This window comes from Mixophyes fleayi, chromosome 9, assembly GCF_038048845.1.
Source record: "Mixophyes fleayi isolate aMixFle1 chromosome 9, aMixFle1.hap1, whole genome shotgun sequence".
NCBI lineage: Eukaryota > Metazoa > Chordata > Amphibia > Anura > Limnodynastidae > Mixophyes > Mixophyes fleayi.
Window position 1 is genome coordinate 79,898,017 of NC_134410.1, and position 21,591 is coordinate 79,919,607.

The 21,591-nt window shown below is 39.2% G+C and overlaps 1 protein-coding gene and 1 long non-coding RNA gene across 5 annotated transcripts in view; one reads left to right on the forward strand and one right to left on the reverse strand.

Annotated features, from left to right (window-relative positions):
• Positions 1-4,103: 4,103 nt before the first annotated feature.
• The window catches only part of LOC142100767 (uncharacterized), a 38,213-nt gene continuing 20,725 nt past the window's right edge, over positions 4,104-21,591 (forward strand). Inside the window, exons 1-2 of one of the 2 annotated variants that reach the window (XR_012678899.1) lie at positions 4,104-4,710; positions 6,651-9,048. This is a non-coding gene — a long non-coding RNA (uncharacterized LOC142100767). Of the gene's footprint in view, positions 4,711-5,191; positions 9,049-21,591 lie in introns of those variants that run through there. The other variant, XR_012678898.1, reaches the window with a different exon arrangement.
• The window catches only part of LOC142100766 (uncharacterized), a 28,221-nt gene continuing 21,640 nt past the window's right edge, over positions 15,011-21,591 (reverse strand). For 2 of the 3 annotated variants that reach the window (XM_075184571.1, XM_075184570.1), the window contains one exon: positions 15,011-16,213. In XM_075184571.1, coding sequence (XP_075040672.1) covers positions 16,050-16,213 — 164 coding nt within the window. In that variant the 3' untranslated portion in view covers positions 15,011-16,049. The remainder of the gene's footprint in view (positions 16,214-21,591) is intronic. The other variant, XM_075184572.1, reaches the window with a different exon arrangement.

A 21,591-nucleotide genomic window follows, 5' to 3' on the forward strand; every position in this document is an offset into this window, starting at 1 on the left:
GAAAGCCCCCCCCCCCCCAGTGCCCCCTGTGTGCAACTGCAGCACGGATGATCCAGAGGGAAAACTGCCAGCCTCAGACATTGGTGGCTCAGTGTGAACTGAGGTGACTACCCGGGGACGAGAGGGAGAAATTCTTCCTCTTTCCTGGCGACTGCTAGCAATTTTTTGAGTTGCTCCGGAGACAGGCAGCGCCGTTGCCCGCCCTGGACCGCCGCACACGTGCATTGCTCGTCCGGAGACTCGCAAAGCCGTGGCCTGATCTTCCTACATTGCGCTGTTTGCCGTCCTGCTGAGCAGCGGACCCCGCGGCTCCACTAGTAAGTGTGGTGGGGGTGCTCTGGGAATCAGCAGAGGGAGCGGAAAAATGGGAGGGGGGTTAACTGCTCTACGTGGACGGGACATGGTGGGAAGAGAGTAGTTAATGGCGGAGGCTAGGAACAGACAGATATAGGAATGCCAAGAAAAACGACAGTGAAAATTTGAAAACGGGGAGGCAAAAGAGAAAAGGGGGCAGAAAAGACAGAAACAGCTAGCAGAGACAGAAAAAAACAATACAACGTGAAGATACTAAGTCTGTCCGATGTTGTCCTGTTGATTTCCAGCAGGGAAAGGTGGATCCAGCCTGCCCTGCTTAGGAATATATACTCTCCAGGAAGTAACCACACAGCAAATCCCATTGGCTGGACACTGGAGAGAAGTTAACCCTGAAAGGGTAAGTACCATTCGTTAACCCTATCATCTGCGTTTAGGGACGTTTAGCTTATTGCTGACTTGTAAATTTTCCTTCACGAACCTTTAGAATTCTGTAGACAGGAACTGTGGCCCATTGTCACTGCATACTTGCTCAGGCAGACCATTTTGTGCAAAGATGGTTCTCAAACCAGCAATAGTTTTCTCTGATGTAGTGGATTTCATCTTTATTATCTCTACCCATTTGGAATGACCATCCACTGCAATAAGAAACATGCAATCCATGAATAGACTAGCAAAATCAATATGTACACGATACCATGTAGATGGATGTAATGAGGCTGAGGGTGATGAATATTGAACTTTTTGACATCCTTTTGTCAAAGTTTCAATTTGGCAACTGATTCCTGGCCACTACACGTAGCTTCTAGCAAGACTCTTCATATTCACAGTGCCAGATTACCCTCATGCAAATTTTCCAGAACTCTGTTTCACAGCTTGGAAAATGAGCAGCAATCATGTCTGGAACTCTCTTTTGTAGGGTTGACATTTGATACCAATGGTTGATGATCAGTTACTAATGTGACCTTTTGTCCGTACAAGTCTTGATGAAATTACTTTACTCCCCATACTAGAATTAAGGACTCTCGAATAATGTGAACATAATTTATCTCTGCTACTGTCAAGGACCTTGAAGCAAATGCTCGGTTTCTCGCTTCAATCTCTTATTTGATGTGATAGTACTGCTCAAATACCATATGGAGAGGTATTGAATGCCAGTCTGATGGGCTGTTTTGGATCAGTCTTTTCATTTCTAACAATGCTTTTTCATAGACTTTTGTTCACATTCAAGGTGCATTTTTCTGTAGTAGAGCAATTAGTGAGTGAAGCACTGTGGACATGTCCAGCAAGAATTAGTAATAATTCACTAGGCCCAAGTAAGATCTTAGTTGTGACACAGACTGGGGTCAGGGTGCTTGCAGTACTGCCTCAATTTTATCAGTTGAATTGTGCAGGCTATCTCTATCGATTACATGGCGATAATAGGAAGTCCTTTTTTGGAAAATTCACATTTTTCTGTTTTCACACTGAGGGCCTTTTGAGTCATTAGGCACATATCTGCCTGTTTTAAGTGTATCCTCCACAAAATCGTTCAGCACATGTGCAGAACCGGCTGATTTTTTGTTAAAAAAAAGACTTACTACAGGATACGTTTTAGGGGAGTAAATGGGGTGGGGAATGGGCAGATGAACATCGGCAATGTACAGTAAATACATTGAAATGTGCGCTAATTTCACCCATATCTCCTGCACAGAAAGGGGTTTAGTCTAAGTGCTTACGCTGGGTCTGGCGGCATTACAGCTGCTGTAATCAGCACTAGAACCCGCAGCGTGGAGTTCCCCTGCCATAATGACAAACCAGCCCCAGGCTGGTCAGTGCGGGACTAGATTCCCTAGGGAGTTGGGGTCCATAAAAAAGAAGTGTGGACCCCTCCCCAGGAAAACACAGACCCGTGCTGAAAGTACTAGCGGTCTTCCCACATCCACGGACGGTTGGTGTTGGCTAATAAACTGTTAATAGTTGGAGGATAATCGGGACGACAAACAGCGTGGAGTCCCCCTGATTCTCCTCCAACCAAACCTAGTGCCACCAGGAGTGTATATTCCTGGTGGCACTATAGCAGGTGAACCGGCAGCAAAGGGTTCTCCTGCCAGGATGCCAAACAGCCTCATGCTCTTCAGCACAGGGCTGGATTAACTAGGGAGTTAGGGTCTGTAAAAATAAGTTTGCTCCCCCCAGGATATACAGCCCCGTGCTGAAAGCATTAGGGCTCTTCCCACACCCCTGGATGGTGGGTGTGGGGTAATAAAGTGAATAATGTAAGTGTAAACACATTTAAGTTTGTATAACTACAGGTCCCAGCAAGTCCAGGCTTTAACAGTCTGGGCATGCTGTGGCTTGTAAAACTACAAGCACCATGGCAGCTAGGGCATGCTGGAACTTGGAGAACCACAGCCACCGCATAATGCAATATGAAAGATGCAAGGTCTATTTATAACCTAGGGGCTTTCCCACACTGTCGATGAGAACGCTCATTAAGTTATAAACAGATCTTACATCTTTCATATTTCAATATGCTGTGGTTGTTCCTGTATACAGGAACAAAGTTCTCGTCATCTGTTAGGGTTTATTTTTTTTGCCAAGCCCAATCCAGTGGATTATTTGGGGTTCTTGAAGATTTAAGAAAAAAATATTTTTTTTTTCCTTCACCTGTGGGATATTTTTTTGCAGGGGTTATTTTTTATGGACAAATCTAGGACCTTGGAAGCAATTTTTTTGGACAGCTGCAGGATCTGAAATATTTTGGGTTTTATTATGTACACAAGCCTATTGGATTTAAAGAATACAAGATTGGATTCCTTACAGATGAAGAACACGGATCTCAACTCTTTTAATGCTTTATTCTGGTTTAAACCTGTAACTATGAGTCCTTTGTTATAAATCCATTGTCAGGTATGCTGCCATCACTGCCTCACATATTTTCTTTGCTAGTGCCATCTCTGGAACTGTTGAAAAGACAAGAAAACAAGGATGTGGGGAGGTAGAAGAGGGACTGAGTAAAGAAAGAAGGGCCAATAGCATGTAACTTGAACATCAAGTCTAAGGGGCATATTCAATTAGGGTTCCGGTATGGGCTGCGAATGAAAATCCACGTTATTGCGGTACCGTGGATTAAGTTTGCGGCCCATTCCGGCGCGATCCCGCGGACCGGAATCGTATTTGAATATGCCCCCAAGTATTGTTATCTTTTTCTATCTCGGGATCATGAAGTTCTTCTTTCTCCATCTCTTTCAATGTAATTTTGTTCCTTTATTCCTCCTCCTCCTTTGAGTAATTACATGCATCTTTTGCCGACAACATTTATATCTGCTGTAACAGGGGCAGGGCAAATTTACGCTTAGTTTTGATAAGGTCACTACATACAAGTGAGAACTTTCGTCTAGCATTTGTTACCTCTGATGAATTATCCAGGTATCAACACAGGTAGTTGCCTTCCCAGAAGATATTGTCAACCTTTTTGATTCGTCCACAATCTGTGCATTATAGAGGCAGTGGAATATAATGGTTCAGGGTCTCTCTACATTAATATCTCTTCTAGGTCCCAGTATGAACCCATTCTATAATGATAGGTACCTTCTTGCATTTTGATTATTTTAGGAAGTGTTGTTGACAAGATTTGTGTGAGGGCTGAGCCTTTCACAGTTTCTGAAAGTCCAACTAGGCATAGGTTATTTCTCCTTGAGCTGTTCCCAAGGTCATCAACCCTGTTCCATAGCTGTTTCTGCATGTTGCAAAGTGTAGCTGTTTTGTTTTTGGAGTTGCACTGTGTCCTAAAGAGTCTCTCCTATTCTCATTAACTTGGGTTGGTTCTGAGAAATGTGATTTTGCTAAGCTGACGCCATCTTGTTGCCTTATAACCATTTTGTTCTGTTATAGCTTAAATACAATTAGATGCACCTGTTTTGTAGGAGTAATTCATTATTTGCAAAGCTATGCTTATAACCTTGGACATACCAGACAGAAGATAAGCCACCCCCCCGGGGAGTTTTAGTGTGGATAATGAGAGAATATACTAACATCTGTGTAAAGGGAACATGAGTGGTTAAAATCTTTTGGGGCGTAGTTTTCTGTAATACGTGATTTTTTCTATATAGATAGGGACTTGTAACTAATAAAGCAGAGTTTTATTGTACACTCAAACCATGCAGTGTATTTAATTCTCTCCAGCTGATGAGCTCATAACTGATAAACTGACACTTACAGGTGAACAATCTGATATAGATTCGACAGCATTGGAGGTACCACCGAGACTGCTGACCTGAGCCAAGGACAGACAGAACTGGAGGTCGCCCTGGACACAGGAGCCTGACTATAACCCGGGTGAGTAGTTTTCTACTCGTCAGGCTCCTCTGTTTAGAGTTATCTCATGTCCGTCTAAGGTATCAGGCACGCAGATCTGTAAGTCTCAGAATTATACAGTTACTAACAGTTTGTTTATTGTAATTGTATTGTAATTAGATTTCTGAAAGATCAGTGAATTTTGAGTGCATGTGTGATACACCAACACCATCCCCAGAACTTTGTCAAGAAGTTTAGAAAGAGTTTTCAGACCTTCGTCCCAGATGCTGTCAGGCTATTCTGCACGGACACCCAGTGTAAAAAAGTCCAAAAGGGACAACCAGTGTAAGGAGTCCAAATGGGCATCCAGGGCACAGAGCCCACAGAACCGGACATCCAGTATAAGGAGTCCAAAAAGGGGCATCCAGTGTACGGAGCCCACAGACCCGGACATTCACTGTTAGGAGTCCACAGAACGGGACGTCCACTATTGGGACAATCCATAGAAACTAGACCAGAGTCTCTATTGGGACTCAAAAGTACTGTCAATATAAGGAAATATAGACAGTAAGCAGATAGATGACAGCAACCCCCCCCCCCCCCCCCATAGAAATGATGTGCAGATTTCTAGGATATGTGGGGAGTAGAAGGTCTGCAAGTAATTTATCAAGAAAGCGGGGATAGCCAAAGAAGGAATTGATATGTGTTAATAAAGAAACAAGGGTGTTGCAAGTGTTAATGTGACAAGAACAAAGGGGTATTGAGCCCAAACCCCAAGAGATAGTTTGAGGTGGCAAAGGAAAGTTAAGAGATCTGGAAAGTTGCAAAATATGTAGATAGGCTAAATGTATCACAAGCTAAATGATATAATGACTAAAACAATGAATCAAGTAGGTTGTGTACTAAAAATGTATGTTTGATGTTGCGCAGCTTAAAGAGTGAGATGTGCCCCTCCCTTATTCTGTGTAAAAGATTTCAGTGTGTTGAGATAAGAAGCACGCTGTTTTTTGTTATCTGACAATGTATGTAACATTGATAAAAACGTTTTTCAAGTATGCTTATATGTCCAGAGTGCTGATTGATAGTAACATGTTGAAGCTAATGTGTATTTAATCTAATGCTGGGACTTGTAGTTCCACAGCAGTAGGCTGGAAGATAGCAGTTAATTTTTCTTTTCTCTGTATGTGAGTTTTATCTCCGTCTTACTGTGTGTGAGGGAGATCCGTGTTTGTCTGTCTTGACCGTTTTACAAGAGACATGTTTCAAGGTTGAATAAGCTTTACAGTTGTAAATGTAATGCTTTTGAAGAGATGCAAAGAAGTTTTAAAATCTTTGGTCCGTCACAAGACTGTAAATAATGTACATTATCACTATTATTACTAGTGTCAGAACAAAGTTGGCTGGGGTCCAACAAGCCGTTTCTGTATTTGAACAAAGTAATTTTGTTTCTGAAGTTGAGAAAAATAGCTTTCTCTTTAATGAAGTTGAGAATTGTGGGAGTGAGCTTTACATGCAGAGATATATTACAAGCTGTTTTTATCTGTGTTAAAATGGTGCTGATGAATGTTCTCAAAAATCAGGAGGGTTTGTTATGCCCATAAAGAAATGTTACGAGATAAAATGTCGTCTGTGAGTGAGAATTGTGAATATATATTTGTACTTTAAACATGGAAATCACAGAATCTGGAAATATGTGTGAATATTTGGTCAAGGGAGATTTTGATGAGAAAATGTTGAGTGATTTACAGACACAATGTGAGGTGTCTAACGAGCGTAATCTAAGTCAATAAGAGGGCTGTACTAAGAGATGATGAGAAAGGAGTGGCTTTGAACGCCCAGGTCTCGTCACTTTGACATTCCCTGTTTGTGAGATTAGGGACTGCCCCTTTGAGGAAATCAGTTTTTCATTGCATGGAATGCATAGTATCACAGTTAAGCTACAAAGAGAAACTTTTAAACAAGTGTCGTATTAGCAGCTGTTCAATGTGAATTAATAATAGTTACTGTAATTCCTAGTGAATAAATGTTAATCTCTATGCAAAAGTTTTTTTTCTTCACAGAAGCTCTCCAGCTACAAAGCACCCTTTCAATCCAGATTGCATTGATCCAACTTCCAATGAATAAAAGTTTGCAATATGTTTTGGTCAACAGCCACAACAAACATAAGTATAAACTAATGAAGGATTTAAAGAACGTAGATTCTGCTGAGTAATGATTACCTTGTTTTGGAAAGAGATATTAGAGTTTATGGGCTATTCGCATAGCAAATGCATGAACTAGGTGGTTTTTCTGTATGTTGAAGAAGGTGAGATGTTTTTAAAGAGAAAAGGAGAAATGGACTAACATAGTTGAATATGAAATAGTGTTTAAGTTTATTTTTGTTTTTCTTTTAACCAAATTTTATATCAGATGGTTTGAAAGAAAGTAATGCAATGTAATGTCAAATTATGGTAGATAACAAAGGTTTTTATTCTTTTATCCTCATAATAGTTTTGAGTCAATCAGTGTTGTACAGACATTCACTGCCCTTATTTACTGTGCTATAATCATCATATACCGTAAATACCTTTTTGTATCATGGGTATGGTAATGCATTGATGGGAATTCAATGTTTGTACATAAATGAAAAAAGCCTTAAAACTTTAAGAGATATTATCTGTGCTCCTGCAATAGCACTTCTGGATGATAGCAAGCCATTTATACTCTCCTCTGAGCAGAGCCAAATGTTTAACCAATTTTAAGTTGAAGTAACTTCAGTGCCAGCACTGACTTTGCCAGATTATGACAAGCTTTTCACATTATTTTGTTATAAAGTAAGTGCACAAGCACAAGGAGTACTGACACAGATACATGGTCGCAAGCTAAGGTCACTTGCATACTACTCTGCACAATTAGACTCAGTCATATGAGCAATGGCTGCAGCGGCCATAGTGTTTGGAAAAAGTACAGATATTGTGCTAGGACACCCAGTAACCCTAATGGTGCCACATGCGGTAACAGAAATTTTAAATCAAGCACAAACAAAACACTTCTCAGCAGCCAGAATAAGTAGCACTGCTAACTCCCTGTAACGTTACACTTAAGTGGTGCACAATGTTGAATCCTGCTGCCTTATTGCAGAAAGTTTCAAAAGATGGGAGAAGTACCTGTATAGATCGGGGTTCTCTTAGGGATTTGGGGGATTCCCATCCCAGCTTGAACAGGAAAAAAAAATGCAGACACAAAAATTTTCTGAATATGATTGTGTAGAACTAATGAGACAAGGATCTTGCGTTTTATCTGACATGATACACCGCTACCAAATGCAGTCATCTTACGCTATCACATAGATGGTGTTTCTTATACAGGGTGTGCTGTAACCACACACACAGAAAGAGTGATTCAATAGAATCTACCGAGTCACATGTCAGCACAAGAAGCTGAATTAAAGGCCCTGACACTTGCATGTATATATGCAAAAGGACAAAGAGTAAACATTTACATTGATTCAAGTTATGCATTTTTAAGAGCGCATGATTATGGCCAATATAGCACACGAGAAAGTGCATCTGGGGAAAGATGTTATGGTTGTACTCACTAGCACGTTATGGATAGTAGCAGGGTTTGTCCAAGCAGCACAGGTGTTAGTAGCAGGATGCTTAATCTGTGCATAGAATAACCCGGGTAAGTCTGTCCTATGGAAAACCACACCCCAGACACAGTATCCCTATAAGAGGATGCAGATAGACTTTATACAACTTCCCAAATGCTCGGGCTTTGAGAATGTGCTAGTCTGTTTCAACTTCTTTAGTCACTGGCTGGACACATGACTGTATAGAAAAGCAAATGCTAAAGCAGTAGCCATGAAATTTACGAGTGAGGTAATCTGCAGATATGGGGTACCAGAGGTCATTGAAAGTGACAGAGGGATACACTTTACGGGGCAAGGATTCAAGGAACTGTTAAAAGACATAGGAATCATATCTGCCCTTCACACCCCTCACAGACCCCAAAGTTCGGGATGTGTGGAGCGCCTTAATGATACTCTGCAATTGAAAATGCAGAATATAATAGCTCAAACAGGTCTGCCATAGATCTCAGTAAGAAACACTCCTAGGGAAGACACAGGTTTAGCACCAAATCAGATACTGTTTGGTACAGCACACAGAACAGGCTGTTACTTTCCATAGCAACTACAGCATGTACATGGTGATTTGTTGAACTATGTTGCTTTATTATAGAAACAACTGAAATACATGGTCAAGTGATTTCTTCCCTTCCAGGCCCTAATTTTGATGCAGGTACCCATAAACTGCAACCAGGGGACTGGGTGGTCATGAAAAAGCACGTCAGGAAGAGTCTTGAACCCAGATATGAGAGTCCTTTCCAGGTCTTATTGACGACTCCCATGGTAGTGGAAGTACAGGGAAATGAAACCTGAATACACGCATCCCACTGCAAGATCTTCAGACAAGGGGAGTCTGAGTAAAATGTATTTTACAAGTTTTTTAAAGGTCCAAGGGACACCAGAGAGGGGTGTTCATTGATATTAGAAGGAGGAATATTGATTGCACATTATGATCCTTTGCTGTAGGCTGTAGATGTGTAATAGTCTAGAAAGGAAAGCTAGGTCTGGAAGAACCAGACTCATGCAAATAGTAATGTAGAGATCATTATACATAATGAGAAAAATTCTAATATGAAAGTTTAACCCAACCAAATATGAAAAGAGCAACCCATGACTGTAGGGGTTTACACCAAATATAGAAATGTGTTTGTGAGTATTGTAGCTCAACACATTATTACATTTACACAAGACAATAGGTTAATATTGGACTACCTGACATTTTAGTCTGGAGGGTACTGCCTGACCCTAAATATGTAAATTGAAGCCCAGGGTTGCACCTTTTAAACTAGTGACGCAAATGATCCAGAGAAAATGTTTGATGAACACTTACAAAAAATTAAGACATGAAATATACATTTTTAAAGGAGCACACTGGAGATGCTTATCTAGAAGGATAGTTTTCATGGCTGTACCTGGCCGATTGGTTCAAGGGTATAGGAGGATGGTTATCAAGTTTTATACATGTTGTACTTCAAGGACTGTTACTAATCCTTATTATAATATATATACTAATAAAACTGATGTGGCTTATTAGCAAGTGTATTAAAGCTAAGTGTTTCTCTTCCAGAAAAAATAAAGTTACCACATCTGTCTTAACCGCTGTACTGTACATCCCATGTAATGAGTGTGAACCTTGTGGAACTCTCAGTACTACTGCCAGTTGTGATCAGTGCAGAAACCAAGAACCTTTTCCTTGGAATCCACATGGTCGTTACTGAAGTTTATCCTTATGAAGATATACAGCACAATGGACGATCCCTTCTATTGTGAAATAAGTGACATATAACACTTGCCGAGCGCACTGTGTATTTTCTCCCTCCCTTTCCTTTTTTCCTTTCCTAAAAAATATCCATAGTTAAAAGACAATAAGGAAGCAAAAGAGGCCCCAGAGCCTCTCATGTTCACTGATATATGTGAAGATCTGACATCAGGACATGTGTCGGGTGCAAGACGGTTGTCGACTCATTGACCATCTATCAGCTAGAAGAGGGATCATGGACTTGCTATTGGTGGGGGATGGGTTGTTCTATGTATCCAGTTTTAGGCAATCCTATTCATATGTTCTGTTAGAAGGGTGTATGCGTATAAGTACCCATTAAAAGCGACAGCAAGAATGTGATCTCTGATAGGTAGTGTTAGGGCAAATAATGAATAAAAAGATGGGAAATGAGAAATGTGATTTTGCTAAGCTGACGCCATCTTGTTGCCTTATAGCCATTTTGTTCTGCTATAGCTTAAATACAATTAGATGCACCTGTTTTGTAGGAGTAATTCATTATTTGCAAAGCTATGCTTATAACCTTGGACATACCAGACAGGAGATAAGCCAATGAATGGCTAATATGGATTGGATAGGGGGGATTAATGGAGTGAAAATGGGGAGGTAATGAACTGGTTAGAGGGGGTGCTTATGAATTGGATAGGGGGAGGCTTATGAATTGGATGGGGGGATTAATGGAATGGCTAGGGGGGATTAATGAAGTGCAAATGGGGATTAATGAACTGGCTAGAGGGGGTGCTTATGAATTGGATAGGGGGGACTTATGAATTGGATGGAGCGGGTTAATGAAATGGCTACAGGAGGGGATTAATGAAGTGAAAATGGGGAGGTAATGAACTGGCTAGAGGGGGGTTAATGAATTGGATAGGGGGGATTAATGAAATGGCAATAGGGAGGTAATGAACTGGCTACAAGGGGGGGGTAAATGAATTAGATAGGGGGGTCATACACTGTCTGTTGCGGGTTGATAGGGGGGATTAATTAGCTGGTGGCGGAGGTGATGAAATAGCTTGTGGGGGAAGGATCTCTGTATTGTGTGGCGGTGATGTGGATGCTAACTGTGGTTTCAGCGGTCACTAGAATACTAAATACTAGATAGACAGGGCTGGTAAATGTTACTATATGAGCGTAAATAAATTTAATATATTTTATTGTCTATGTCTGTACTAGGGGGTTGTTTTGTATCATTCAGGGTTTGTTAAAATTTGGCACTATAATACTATTTTTGCACATTTTAAATACAGGACCCAAGTTTTCAGAAGCCAGGCAACGGACAACGCTCCAAGAACAAGCAAAAGAGAACACCAGGTAGTCTACGCTGCAAGATCAGGTAAGAGAGAAAGTGCATAATGAAGTGTGTTTTATGTATTAATTAATGTTTTACAATTTTGTTTACATATATATATATATATATATATATATATTTATTTATTTTTTATTTACCCACACATTGGTGCGGGGGGGGGGGGAGGGGGGCAGTAACCAGTGTAGTAGCCTAGGGCAGCTGTGACCCTTAATCGGGCCCTGCTGTTTATGAGTGTCCTGCACCCTTTTGTAGTAAGCTTATTATGTGGTGGGTCTGTAATGGACTGGAAATTTGTTCCATTATGTGGATATTGGAGACCAGGGCTAAAATATTAAAAGGTAGACTCTAATTTCACAGATTCCCACACAATAGTTAGTAGCAGAGCTGCATTCCTTGGTAATGATGGTGTTAACTTTTCAATGGCTTTATTTATACAGTCATGGCCAAAAGTTTTGAGAATGACACAAGTATTGGTTTTCACAAGTTTGCTGCTTTTTGTCAGATGTTGCTCTGGTATACTGAAGTTAAATTACAAGCATTTTATAAGTGTCAAAGCTTTTATTGACAATTACATTAAGTTTATGGAAAGAGTCAATATTTGAAGTGTTGAACCTTCTTTTTGAAGACCTCTGCAATTCGCCCAGGCATGCTGTCAATCAACTTCTGGGCCACATACTGACTGATGGCCACTAAATCTTCCCTAATTGATGCTTGGAATTTGTCAGGATTTGTGGGTTTTTGTTTGCCCACCCGCCTCTTGATCCTGTCTGTCTGTCTCCCTCTCTGTCTGTGTGTGAGTGTGTATCTATATTAGGGAATTTAGACTGTAAGCTCCAATGGGGCAGGGACTGATATGAATGAGTTCTCTGTACAGTGCTGCGGAATTATTGGCGCTATATAAAATAAATGATGATGATGATGATTGACCACAAGTTCTCAATGGGATTGGGGTCTGGGGAGTTTCCTGGTCATGGACCCAAAATTTTGATGGTTTGATCCTTGAGCCACTTAATTATCACTTTTGCCATATGGCAAGGTGCTCCAACATGCATTGCTCATCATCAAACTGTTCTGGGATGGTTGGGAGAAGCTGCTCTTGGAGGATGTTTTGGTACCATTCTTTATTCATGGCTGTGGTCTTAGGCAAAATTGTGAGTGAGCCCACTCCCTTGGCTTAGAAGAAACCCTACACATGAATGGTCTCAGGATGCTTTACTGTTGGCATGACACAGGACTGATGGTAGCGCTCACCTTTCCTTCTCCGGACAAGCGTTTTTTCCAGATGCCCCAAACAATCTGAAAGGGGATTCATCAGAGAAAATGACTTTACCCCAGTCATCAGCAGTCTAATTCCTGTAACTTTTGCAGAATATCAGCCTGTCCCCGATGTTTATCCTGGAGAGAAGTGGCTTCTTTGCTGGCCTTCTTGACACCAGGCCATCCTCCAAAAGTCTTCGCCTCACTGTGCGTACAGATGCACTCACACCTGTCTGCTGCTATTCGTGAGCAAACTCTGCACTGGTGGTGCCCCGATCCCGCAGCTGATTCAATGTTAGGAAACAGTCCTGGCGTTTGCGGGACGTTCTTGGGCGCCCTGTAGCCTTCTTCACAACTATTGAACCTCTCTCTTTGAAGTTCTTAATGATCCGATAAATGGTTGATTTAGGTGCAATCTTACTAGCAGCAATATCCTTGCCTGTAAAGCTCATTTTGTGCAAAGCAATGATGACTGCACATGTTTTCTTGCAGCTAACCATGGTTAACAGACGAAGAACAATGATTTCAATCACCACCCTCCTTTTAAAGCTTTCAGTCTGCTATTCTAACTCAATCATCATGACAGAGTGATCTTATGCCTTGTCCTCGTCAACACTCTCACCTGTGTTAATGAGTGAATCAATGACCTGATGTCAGCTGGTCCTTTTGTGACAGGCTGAAATGCAGTGGAAATGTTGTTTTTGATATAAAGTTCATTGTCATGGCAAAGATGGACTTTGAAATTAATGGCAATTCATCTGATCACTCTTCATCATGACATTCTGGAGTATGTGCAAATTGCCATCCTAAAAATTGAGGCAGCAGACTTTGTGAAAAATAATATTTGTGTCATTCTCAAAACTTTTGGCCATGACTGTAGCTCCAGGTTTACTCCTGGAATAAGTAGGCGGCTAAATAATATGCAATGTGGGTTTAGCATTAGTGGGGAGTATAGATATTTGTTATAATATCTCTGCAGTTGGTATAATTACTACTCACCCCATCAGTCATAGTTATAGGTTTTAATCTGATGTCTCCATTTTTGGAGACATCAGACATAAAACTCTTCTACAGGTGGTGAACTTCCCTGTAGAGGTTCTGCGGATTTTACGTCCAGATTTGGTCTAGCCAGGTCTCTGATGTTTACCACTTTCCTTCCCTTTTGTCCCCTAAATCTGAACAGATTTTTGGCGGAAGGCTGCGAGAAAAGGCACATGTTTTTTATTTCATTAGCAGCAATCTACTGCAGACATTGGCTGGATTTCCAGCAAGATTGTCAGGATGTCCTTCATTGACGTTTCTTATAGATGATCCAGTGTAGTTGCCTTACTGCGTTCCAGAGATATGTTGAGTGGGTCATGTCTGCTGGGTCATGGATCAGGTGCTGCTAGCAGGTAGTGATTTCTGGTGAAATTATATGAGACACTGTGGGACAATCTCCCACTCATCTTGGGAGCGCTACGGAGGTTATGGGTGAAGATAAGTTGTTAGTTTAGAAGTAGGGAGTACTCCCGGACCGTGCTAATGTGGTAGGCCTCTGATCAAAGTGACAATCAGGTGATGCTTTCTGGACTTTAAGGAGTTTTTTATGAGCCCTGTCTCCTCCAGAATGCTGAATGTGGGAGAAATATGTGAAACAGGGATGGCAAATCCCTGATTCCACAAGAAGTATTTGGATTTTTCAACAAAGTGTGGTGTTATGCCCACCATATACAGACCATACTCAGCATATGTGTGTTATGGACACAATATACATTTTTTGCTTTACTGCACATACCACATTTTTCTTCTATGCAAGATATACAATCTAACTAAAAACCTAACCATGCATAATAACTATTTATTTTTTCACCATAGCTGGCACACTTTGTATATCCATTTTCAACATATTCCAAATGTTATTTATATTTTTCCATACATTTCCCCACTCCCCTGTGCTACCTGGCCATCTAGCATGTGGGACCCAAAAATGTGGCCCTCCATACAAGACCTTGGACAGCACAAGTTTAAATCATTCTCATTATGCAAAAAAGAAAACAATTTTTTTTTTATTTTGTTAGTCAATATCTCCCAAATCTAAACTACATTCATTGCACTGTCTCACTGATCTGGGGTGTGTTGTCAGGAAACTCCCATTATGATAGGGCATAAATAAAATATGAGACTTCTTTCTCTCTCTTCCTCTGAATCTCTCTCAGGTGGCCCCTATCATAACTGTGATTTACTGCTCTCTTGTTCAAGAACAGTTCTGTTAATGTGACCCAAAAATATATTATAACTCCTTTCTGAAACATATCAGATATATGGCATTAATTCCATTTAGCAAAGTACAGTATATTGTATGTATAAATATGAAACTTGATTAGGTTATATACGGATTCCTAGGAGTTACCCCTAGATGGTTCAATTTCAGGACTGTATATATCAGTGACAGATTATTATTTTACAGGTTACAAATGTATATAGCGAATCAAAATACATTAACCACTTGTTTATTTAAACACAGTGCTTTATTGGAGACCATTTTGACTAAAGTAATGTCAGAGTTTAGATGTATCATGACAATTGTAACACATTATTATCATAACTACCCTGGCTAGGCTATAATGATAGGGGATAACATTTTATCTTGCTCACATCCTCATAAACGGTGCTCACTCTCCTCCATGGTAAAACCTTCCTCTGTGCCACTAAGAAAACCCAGAGCTGTACTAGCAGTGAGCATTGTTAATCACCACTGCTGCTGTCCATAATGAACATTAACAGTTAACTTACCCATGGCTTTTAAATCTAATTTTGTTACAAAAGTGAATCAGTAGCATAACCGAGCTGGCCATGGACCCAACAATTTGAACATCAGAGTCTCCTTTGTGGAGGTCCCACTTCTACTATGGTGCCAAAGGAAAAGAGGAAAGTGTGTCCAGTGGATGGACCCCGATATCCTGGTAAGAGAGTAAACCACCACATTTTTGTGAGGGTGCATTTGAAACTGGACATAGACTTTGAGTCTGCAAGTCAGATTTTGTTTTACAAGGTTTGGTAGTGATTAAAATGTCAATGTTAAGGTTTTTTTCCTAGCATAACATAATACTGTGTTGTACAGAAAATTCATCTCTAACTTTATACTGAAGTTACATTAAATGTTAAATATGACTGGTTTAACTGTATAAGGCATATGTAAGATTTGGCTCCATAACAACTAGTATTATCAAATAAATAAGGGATATAGATCTGGTCTACTATTTTTGGTAATTCAATACAGCTATCCTGTGTTCTGTATCAATGGCGATATAGGCATAATACATTCTGATAACATCAGAAATTTTCCATGTTGTAGATTTAGAGTAGATTTATAATCACATAAAAAAGTCATGTTGCATTGTTACTAAAACACAGAAGCCTAAAGTTAAGTAAAGTAAAAATAAATGGCCATTTTTGACATGCTCCTTATAATGGAGCTTTGCGATTGACTATCCTGACAATGGAATATGTTCATTGGAATAACATGCTCATGTTTCTTTGGAAGGATCCTGATCCATATTGAAGACGAGGTAGCACGTCTCAAGTCTCTCTGGGCCAATCTTGTGTTCAAACTGTGGCTGAAGATCTTCGGGTGTCAAGCCCATTAGGAAATGGTTAGAGATCTCATTGTACAAAGTGTGTCCAACATCCCCTAGGAAAAGAACAAAAAGCCTGACATTATGTAACAGTCGTTGAATTAAATTGACTAATTATATTTATAACAGGGTTAGTAATGGTTTCTTCCTTTTTATACTTGTTTGTGACTCGTGGATAATGATGTTGTTAAAACATGATATTTAGGTGTGCATCGTTACTAGTTAATTGATACACACACTATTTATAGGATTGTGTTAACATCTAGCACATCTCTGATGAAATTGCGAGGGTGCAATGAAACATGCAAGATGTCTTTTATTGTTTGTGGGACTACTCGAGCTTTGGCACACCATGTCATTTACATTGTCTCCTGATCTTGTGGTGAGGTGTTATTGGGTATACTTCCATCTTGCTAGTTTAGCAACAATTTGAGAGCTTTCAACATCGCTCAGTGGTATTGAGTTCCCTGCAGGTTTTGGCTTCGGTCACACGGATCTGCACCCACGCAAGTGTTTCACTATTAGGTGCAACATAGAATGTTTTTCCATCTGGGGTGTGTCCCTTTTTATCTCCCACCACATAACTACCTTTGTTGGAATTGCCTATCAAGCAAGATTCATCATATGTTATTTACACACCGCAAGACACAGAATGTTGATGAGACATTACAGCTGGATTTGAAAAATGACATTTATGCATTTCTGCTAAACAAGTTGCATTATCTCAATCTGTTCTAAAGATTGATCGCATCAATAAGAGTTATAAACTAACATAAATGCAATACAGTGATGTGCATTGAAACAATGTCAGTATGTTTTGGCAATTGCATATGTTCAGCAATTTTATTATAGCAATATTATTCGCATTGAGCTCAATTGTGGCATTTGTTTTATTAGTGTTTTATATATTTCAATAAACTGTGTTTACGTTATCCACAAATCTTTTTTATTTTTAAATTGTATTTTTAAAATAAAGCTTCTGAGCGCCATTGTATTTCTATACGTTTTTCAACAAACCCTGATGTATATTAAATAGAAAGTATTTATCAAGACTTGGGGCTAGATTTATTAAGCTGCGGGTTTGAAAAAGTGGGGATGTTGCCTATAGCAACCAATCAGATTCTAGCTTTCATTTATTTAGTACCTTCTACAAAATGACAGCTAGAATCTGATCGGTTGCTATAGGCAACATCCCCACTTTTTCAAACCCGCAGCTTAGTAAATCTAGCCCTTGGTTTGTTTCATAACATGTTTTGGGTCCACGGGCCCTTTTTTTTCAGATGGCTGAAGATAGTTCTAGAGACCAGAAACATATTGCTAAAAATGGCCAGAGTGCAAGCCTGAAGTCCCTGCCACTTTATTATTTCAGAAAACCATCTACTATCTATAATATGACCTTGTATTGTGACAAAATCAAGCATATTGTATAAATAAGAAATAGGGTTATTGCATACCAAGCTGTTTGGTAAATAATTCAAAAATATATATTCCTTTTTAGAAATTTGTAGAATTTGCAGCTAAACAAGGGTACAAAACAGACTATTCTCAAATGTATTTAAAAGATTATAATAAAGCAGCATAGCATTAAAAAAATTATTATCTCTACAGGACTATCATTAAGGAGAGCAAAGCAAAAAATAAAGGAGTAAGTTTGTTTCTTGACAAACTAATGCAAGAGGTCCATATTAGTTTATTATTTTACACATAAGTTAAATACTAGCTGTTTTTACATGTAGCACACAAATATTTGATAGCTTTATTTTTATACTGAAATTTAAAGTTGATCTATGACATGCTCTATCCCAACCATAAATCTATCCCCACATTTTAAAAGTATCTCCCACTCCAATGCAACCTGGTTTTGCCCAGGTGCAAAGTTACTCCTTTTTTTGTGTTTTGCTATCCTTAATGACTCAGGCCCTACATATCTACACATAACAAAGAGATAAACAAATAAACAGATATGAGCATAGATAAAAAAAAAACAACAACAAAACAACAATATACTAAGATTTGCCTATACAATGTACTTTGCCCATAGCACTGTATGTCCAACAAATGCCCAAAGAGCATTTTGGTGCTCCTTAGGCAGCTTCCTCAAAGGCTGCCAAACCAATACTGTTCTAGAAAAGGCGATTTTAAAGACATAATGGTGCCAAATTACACAAAACACACCCACCCAAAAACACCGGTGTACAAACAGATAAACAACAACAATGTAAACCTGCACTTATAACACTCAAACTTTTCATAACTGTCTGCTAATAAGTAAATGAAAGAGCAATGTTATGCTTTCTAGTTACATCCGGCAGCCTGATAACTGGCAATCAATCAAATATAAGCAATATTGGAACTCCCATCACAAATAGTGAACCATTAAACAAAGGACGCATGTGTACCTATATTAAATATTATGGCTAATAGTAATTACCAAAAAGTGAACAAATGTAAGCGCTGTGATAAACACAATATATTACTTCCTGATCTGTCATGGTTGTCTAGAAACTGACAACCAATCAGACTAAGCTAGAACTCCATTCACGTGATCAGATGAACAAATGCAGTAATCAGAATAAATAAAAGTTCGGCTGGATAAAAATGATGACCCAGTGATCTATATTGAGAGATAGTGTGGGCCTTCAAAATCTAACGTTTGCAAAGTTAAATCACAACTTACTCAATCCTATCTATTACACTATAAGGACATATGTAGGGAGGATATAATATATATATATATATATATATATATATATATATATATATATATATATATATATATATATAACACATACCAGGAAAGGCACTCACGTTTGTAGATATTTCTCCAGCCTGGGTGCAGGAACGCCAATAACATGAATGTAAAAAATAGAATAATTAGGAGGCACTCACAGGACTTTTCCAGAATATTAAAGTATTTATTCCATTAAAAATTGGTCAATGTTTCAGGCTCCACACAGCCCTTTATGAAGACTAACACCACAGTGAACCAAACACCCTTATATACCCTATACAGTGGGAGTGAACCAATCAGGCAATCACCAGCTGTGCAAGTTGGCTACACAAGGTGCAAAGCACACCAAGAAGGAAAAAACTTTTTTAATTAAATCAACAGCTAATGAGCTAACTGGGCTAACAGAATACCAGAGAAAACTATAAAGACAAAACTGATGCAATATATACAAGCAGTAATTAGTATATAATAGATCCATATATAACTGTTCACTAAGAATTGCAACAAATAAGACAAGTAAAAAATACCTTGTAGCATTAAAGTGCAATATATTACATACAGTAGATATTAATATGTCATTAGATATTCAGTTATAATCAAAGGATAATACAAAACATTTAAGTAATTGGCGTAAACTATCTATATAAAGGTTTGTTGCTATCTGTTATAGCAAACCTATATACATCACTAAATCCAAAAAATAGCCATGCACAGATCTAGTGAATAAAAATTATACTAACTTTGTATAAGTGAACCAAAAAGTAAGAAAGATGAAACCACAGTGTAAAAGAATATTACCACCAAGTAAGGAAGGCAAAAAAACAAAGATCAAACAACTAGAGCACTGTAAATAACCATAATGTAAATGTTTTTGTTTTTTATAAAAAACAACCAAGATAATTCTCATTATTTAGCCCACCAGGGGCTAAAGTATTCAGTTGGGCAATCCAGCGGGCTTCGCGTTGTAGAAGTATTTTGGGTCTGTTGCCACCTCTGGACAGTGGTGGCACATGATCAATTATTATGCACCTCAAACTTGTGACCTGATGTGATAGGTGTAAAAAATGTCTTGCAACCGGTCTGATGTTTGATCTCTATAGGCCGCTCTAATGGATGATCTATGATTAGCAAAACGCTCCCGGAAACTGCAGATCGTTTTTCCTACATAGACTAGGCCACAGGGGCAATAAAGCATATAAACCACGAACTCTGAAGTACAAGTGAGGCTGTATTTAATAGCATATCTCCTGTTTGTATGAGGATCCTGAAAATGAGTCCCAGTCAGTAAGCTATTACAGGTGGTACATCCACTACATTTAAAACACCCCACTTTCATAGGGGGCAACCATGTTTGGATCGTTGGAGTATATGCTGCTTTACAGTCCGCATGTACCAAATAGTCACGTAAATTTTTACCCCGTCTATAGGCAAACATCAGTTTCTTAGCCAATGATCGAGGTAGACTTTTGTCTGTGGCTATAAGCGGCCAATGGGTTTGAATAGATTTCTTAATTGTATTGGAGGCCAAGGTGTATCCAGTGTTAATCAGGAAGCGATCCCCTTTGTTTTTCTTATTATTAGAGTCACTATTCCCAGAATGAAAAGTGGCAAGTGCTCTATTTAAACAGTTGGAAACATCCATCTGTTTATACCCTCTCTGTAGAAAGGACTCAACCATTTGAGCGAGTTGTTAACCAGCTAGAGTGCTATCTGAATTAATGCGGAGAATACGCAGAAATTGGGAATATGGAAGTCCCTTCTTGAATGGCACAGGATGAAAACTGGTTGCATGCAAATAAGAGTTGCGGTCAGTCGTTTTCTTATACACTGTAGTAGTCAGGCGTCCATCTTGTTTCATGATCACCAGGTCCAAGAAATGGATACTATTTAAGTCATATTCAAAAGTAAATTTGATTGGTGAATCTGATGCATTAATAGATTCAATCATTTCAAGAAATTGCACCTCAGTGCCCATCCAGATGAGAAAAAGGTCATCAATGAAACATCTTAAGAATGCAATCTGGTGTCCGAACCTACTCAAGATATGTTCCTGCTCAAAATGGTGCATAAATATATTCGCATAGCTGGGGGCCATATTTGAACCCATTGCGGTCCCAGCCACCTGTAGATAATACTGCCTTTCAAATTTAAAGTACTTTCTTTCCAATGCGAGATGTAATAAATCAATTATAAATTCTGTAGGAACATCCTGTGTATACTTAAATTCCACAAAAGAGTTGCGGACTGCTTCAATCCCCGCTTTATGAGGAATAGCGGTATATAGGCTCTTTACATCCATTGTGACCAATAAACAGTCAGTAAGATTGATTACAAGGTTAGAAAGTTCAGTAAGTAATGAAAAAGAATCTTGGATAAAGCTTGGTATGGATTTGACCAATGGCTGGAGATAAAAGTCAATAAACTGTGATAATGGCTGTAACAATGAATTTCTGGCAGAGATGATTGGTCTGCCAGGAGGTGATTGAAGGCTCTTGTGGATTTTTGGTAATGTATAAATTACAGGACAGACAGGAAAATCTGTTTTCAGGAATCTGGAAGTAGGTTCCAAAATCCAACCACATGTAACTGCAAAGTCAATAATTTTGTCAACAATACGTTTATATGTACTTGTAGGATCACCAGCAAGCAGGGTATAGGTGGTTGTGTCAGATAGTTGGTAGAGAATCTCTTTCTTGTAATCAT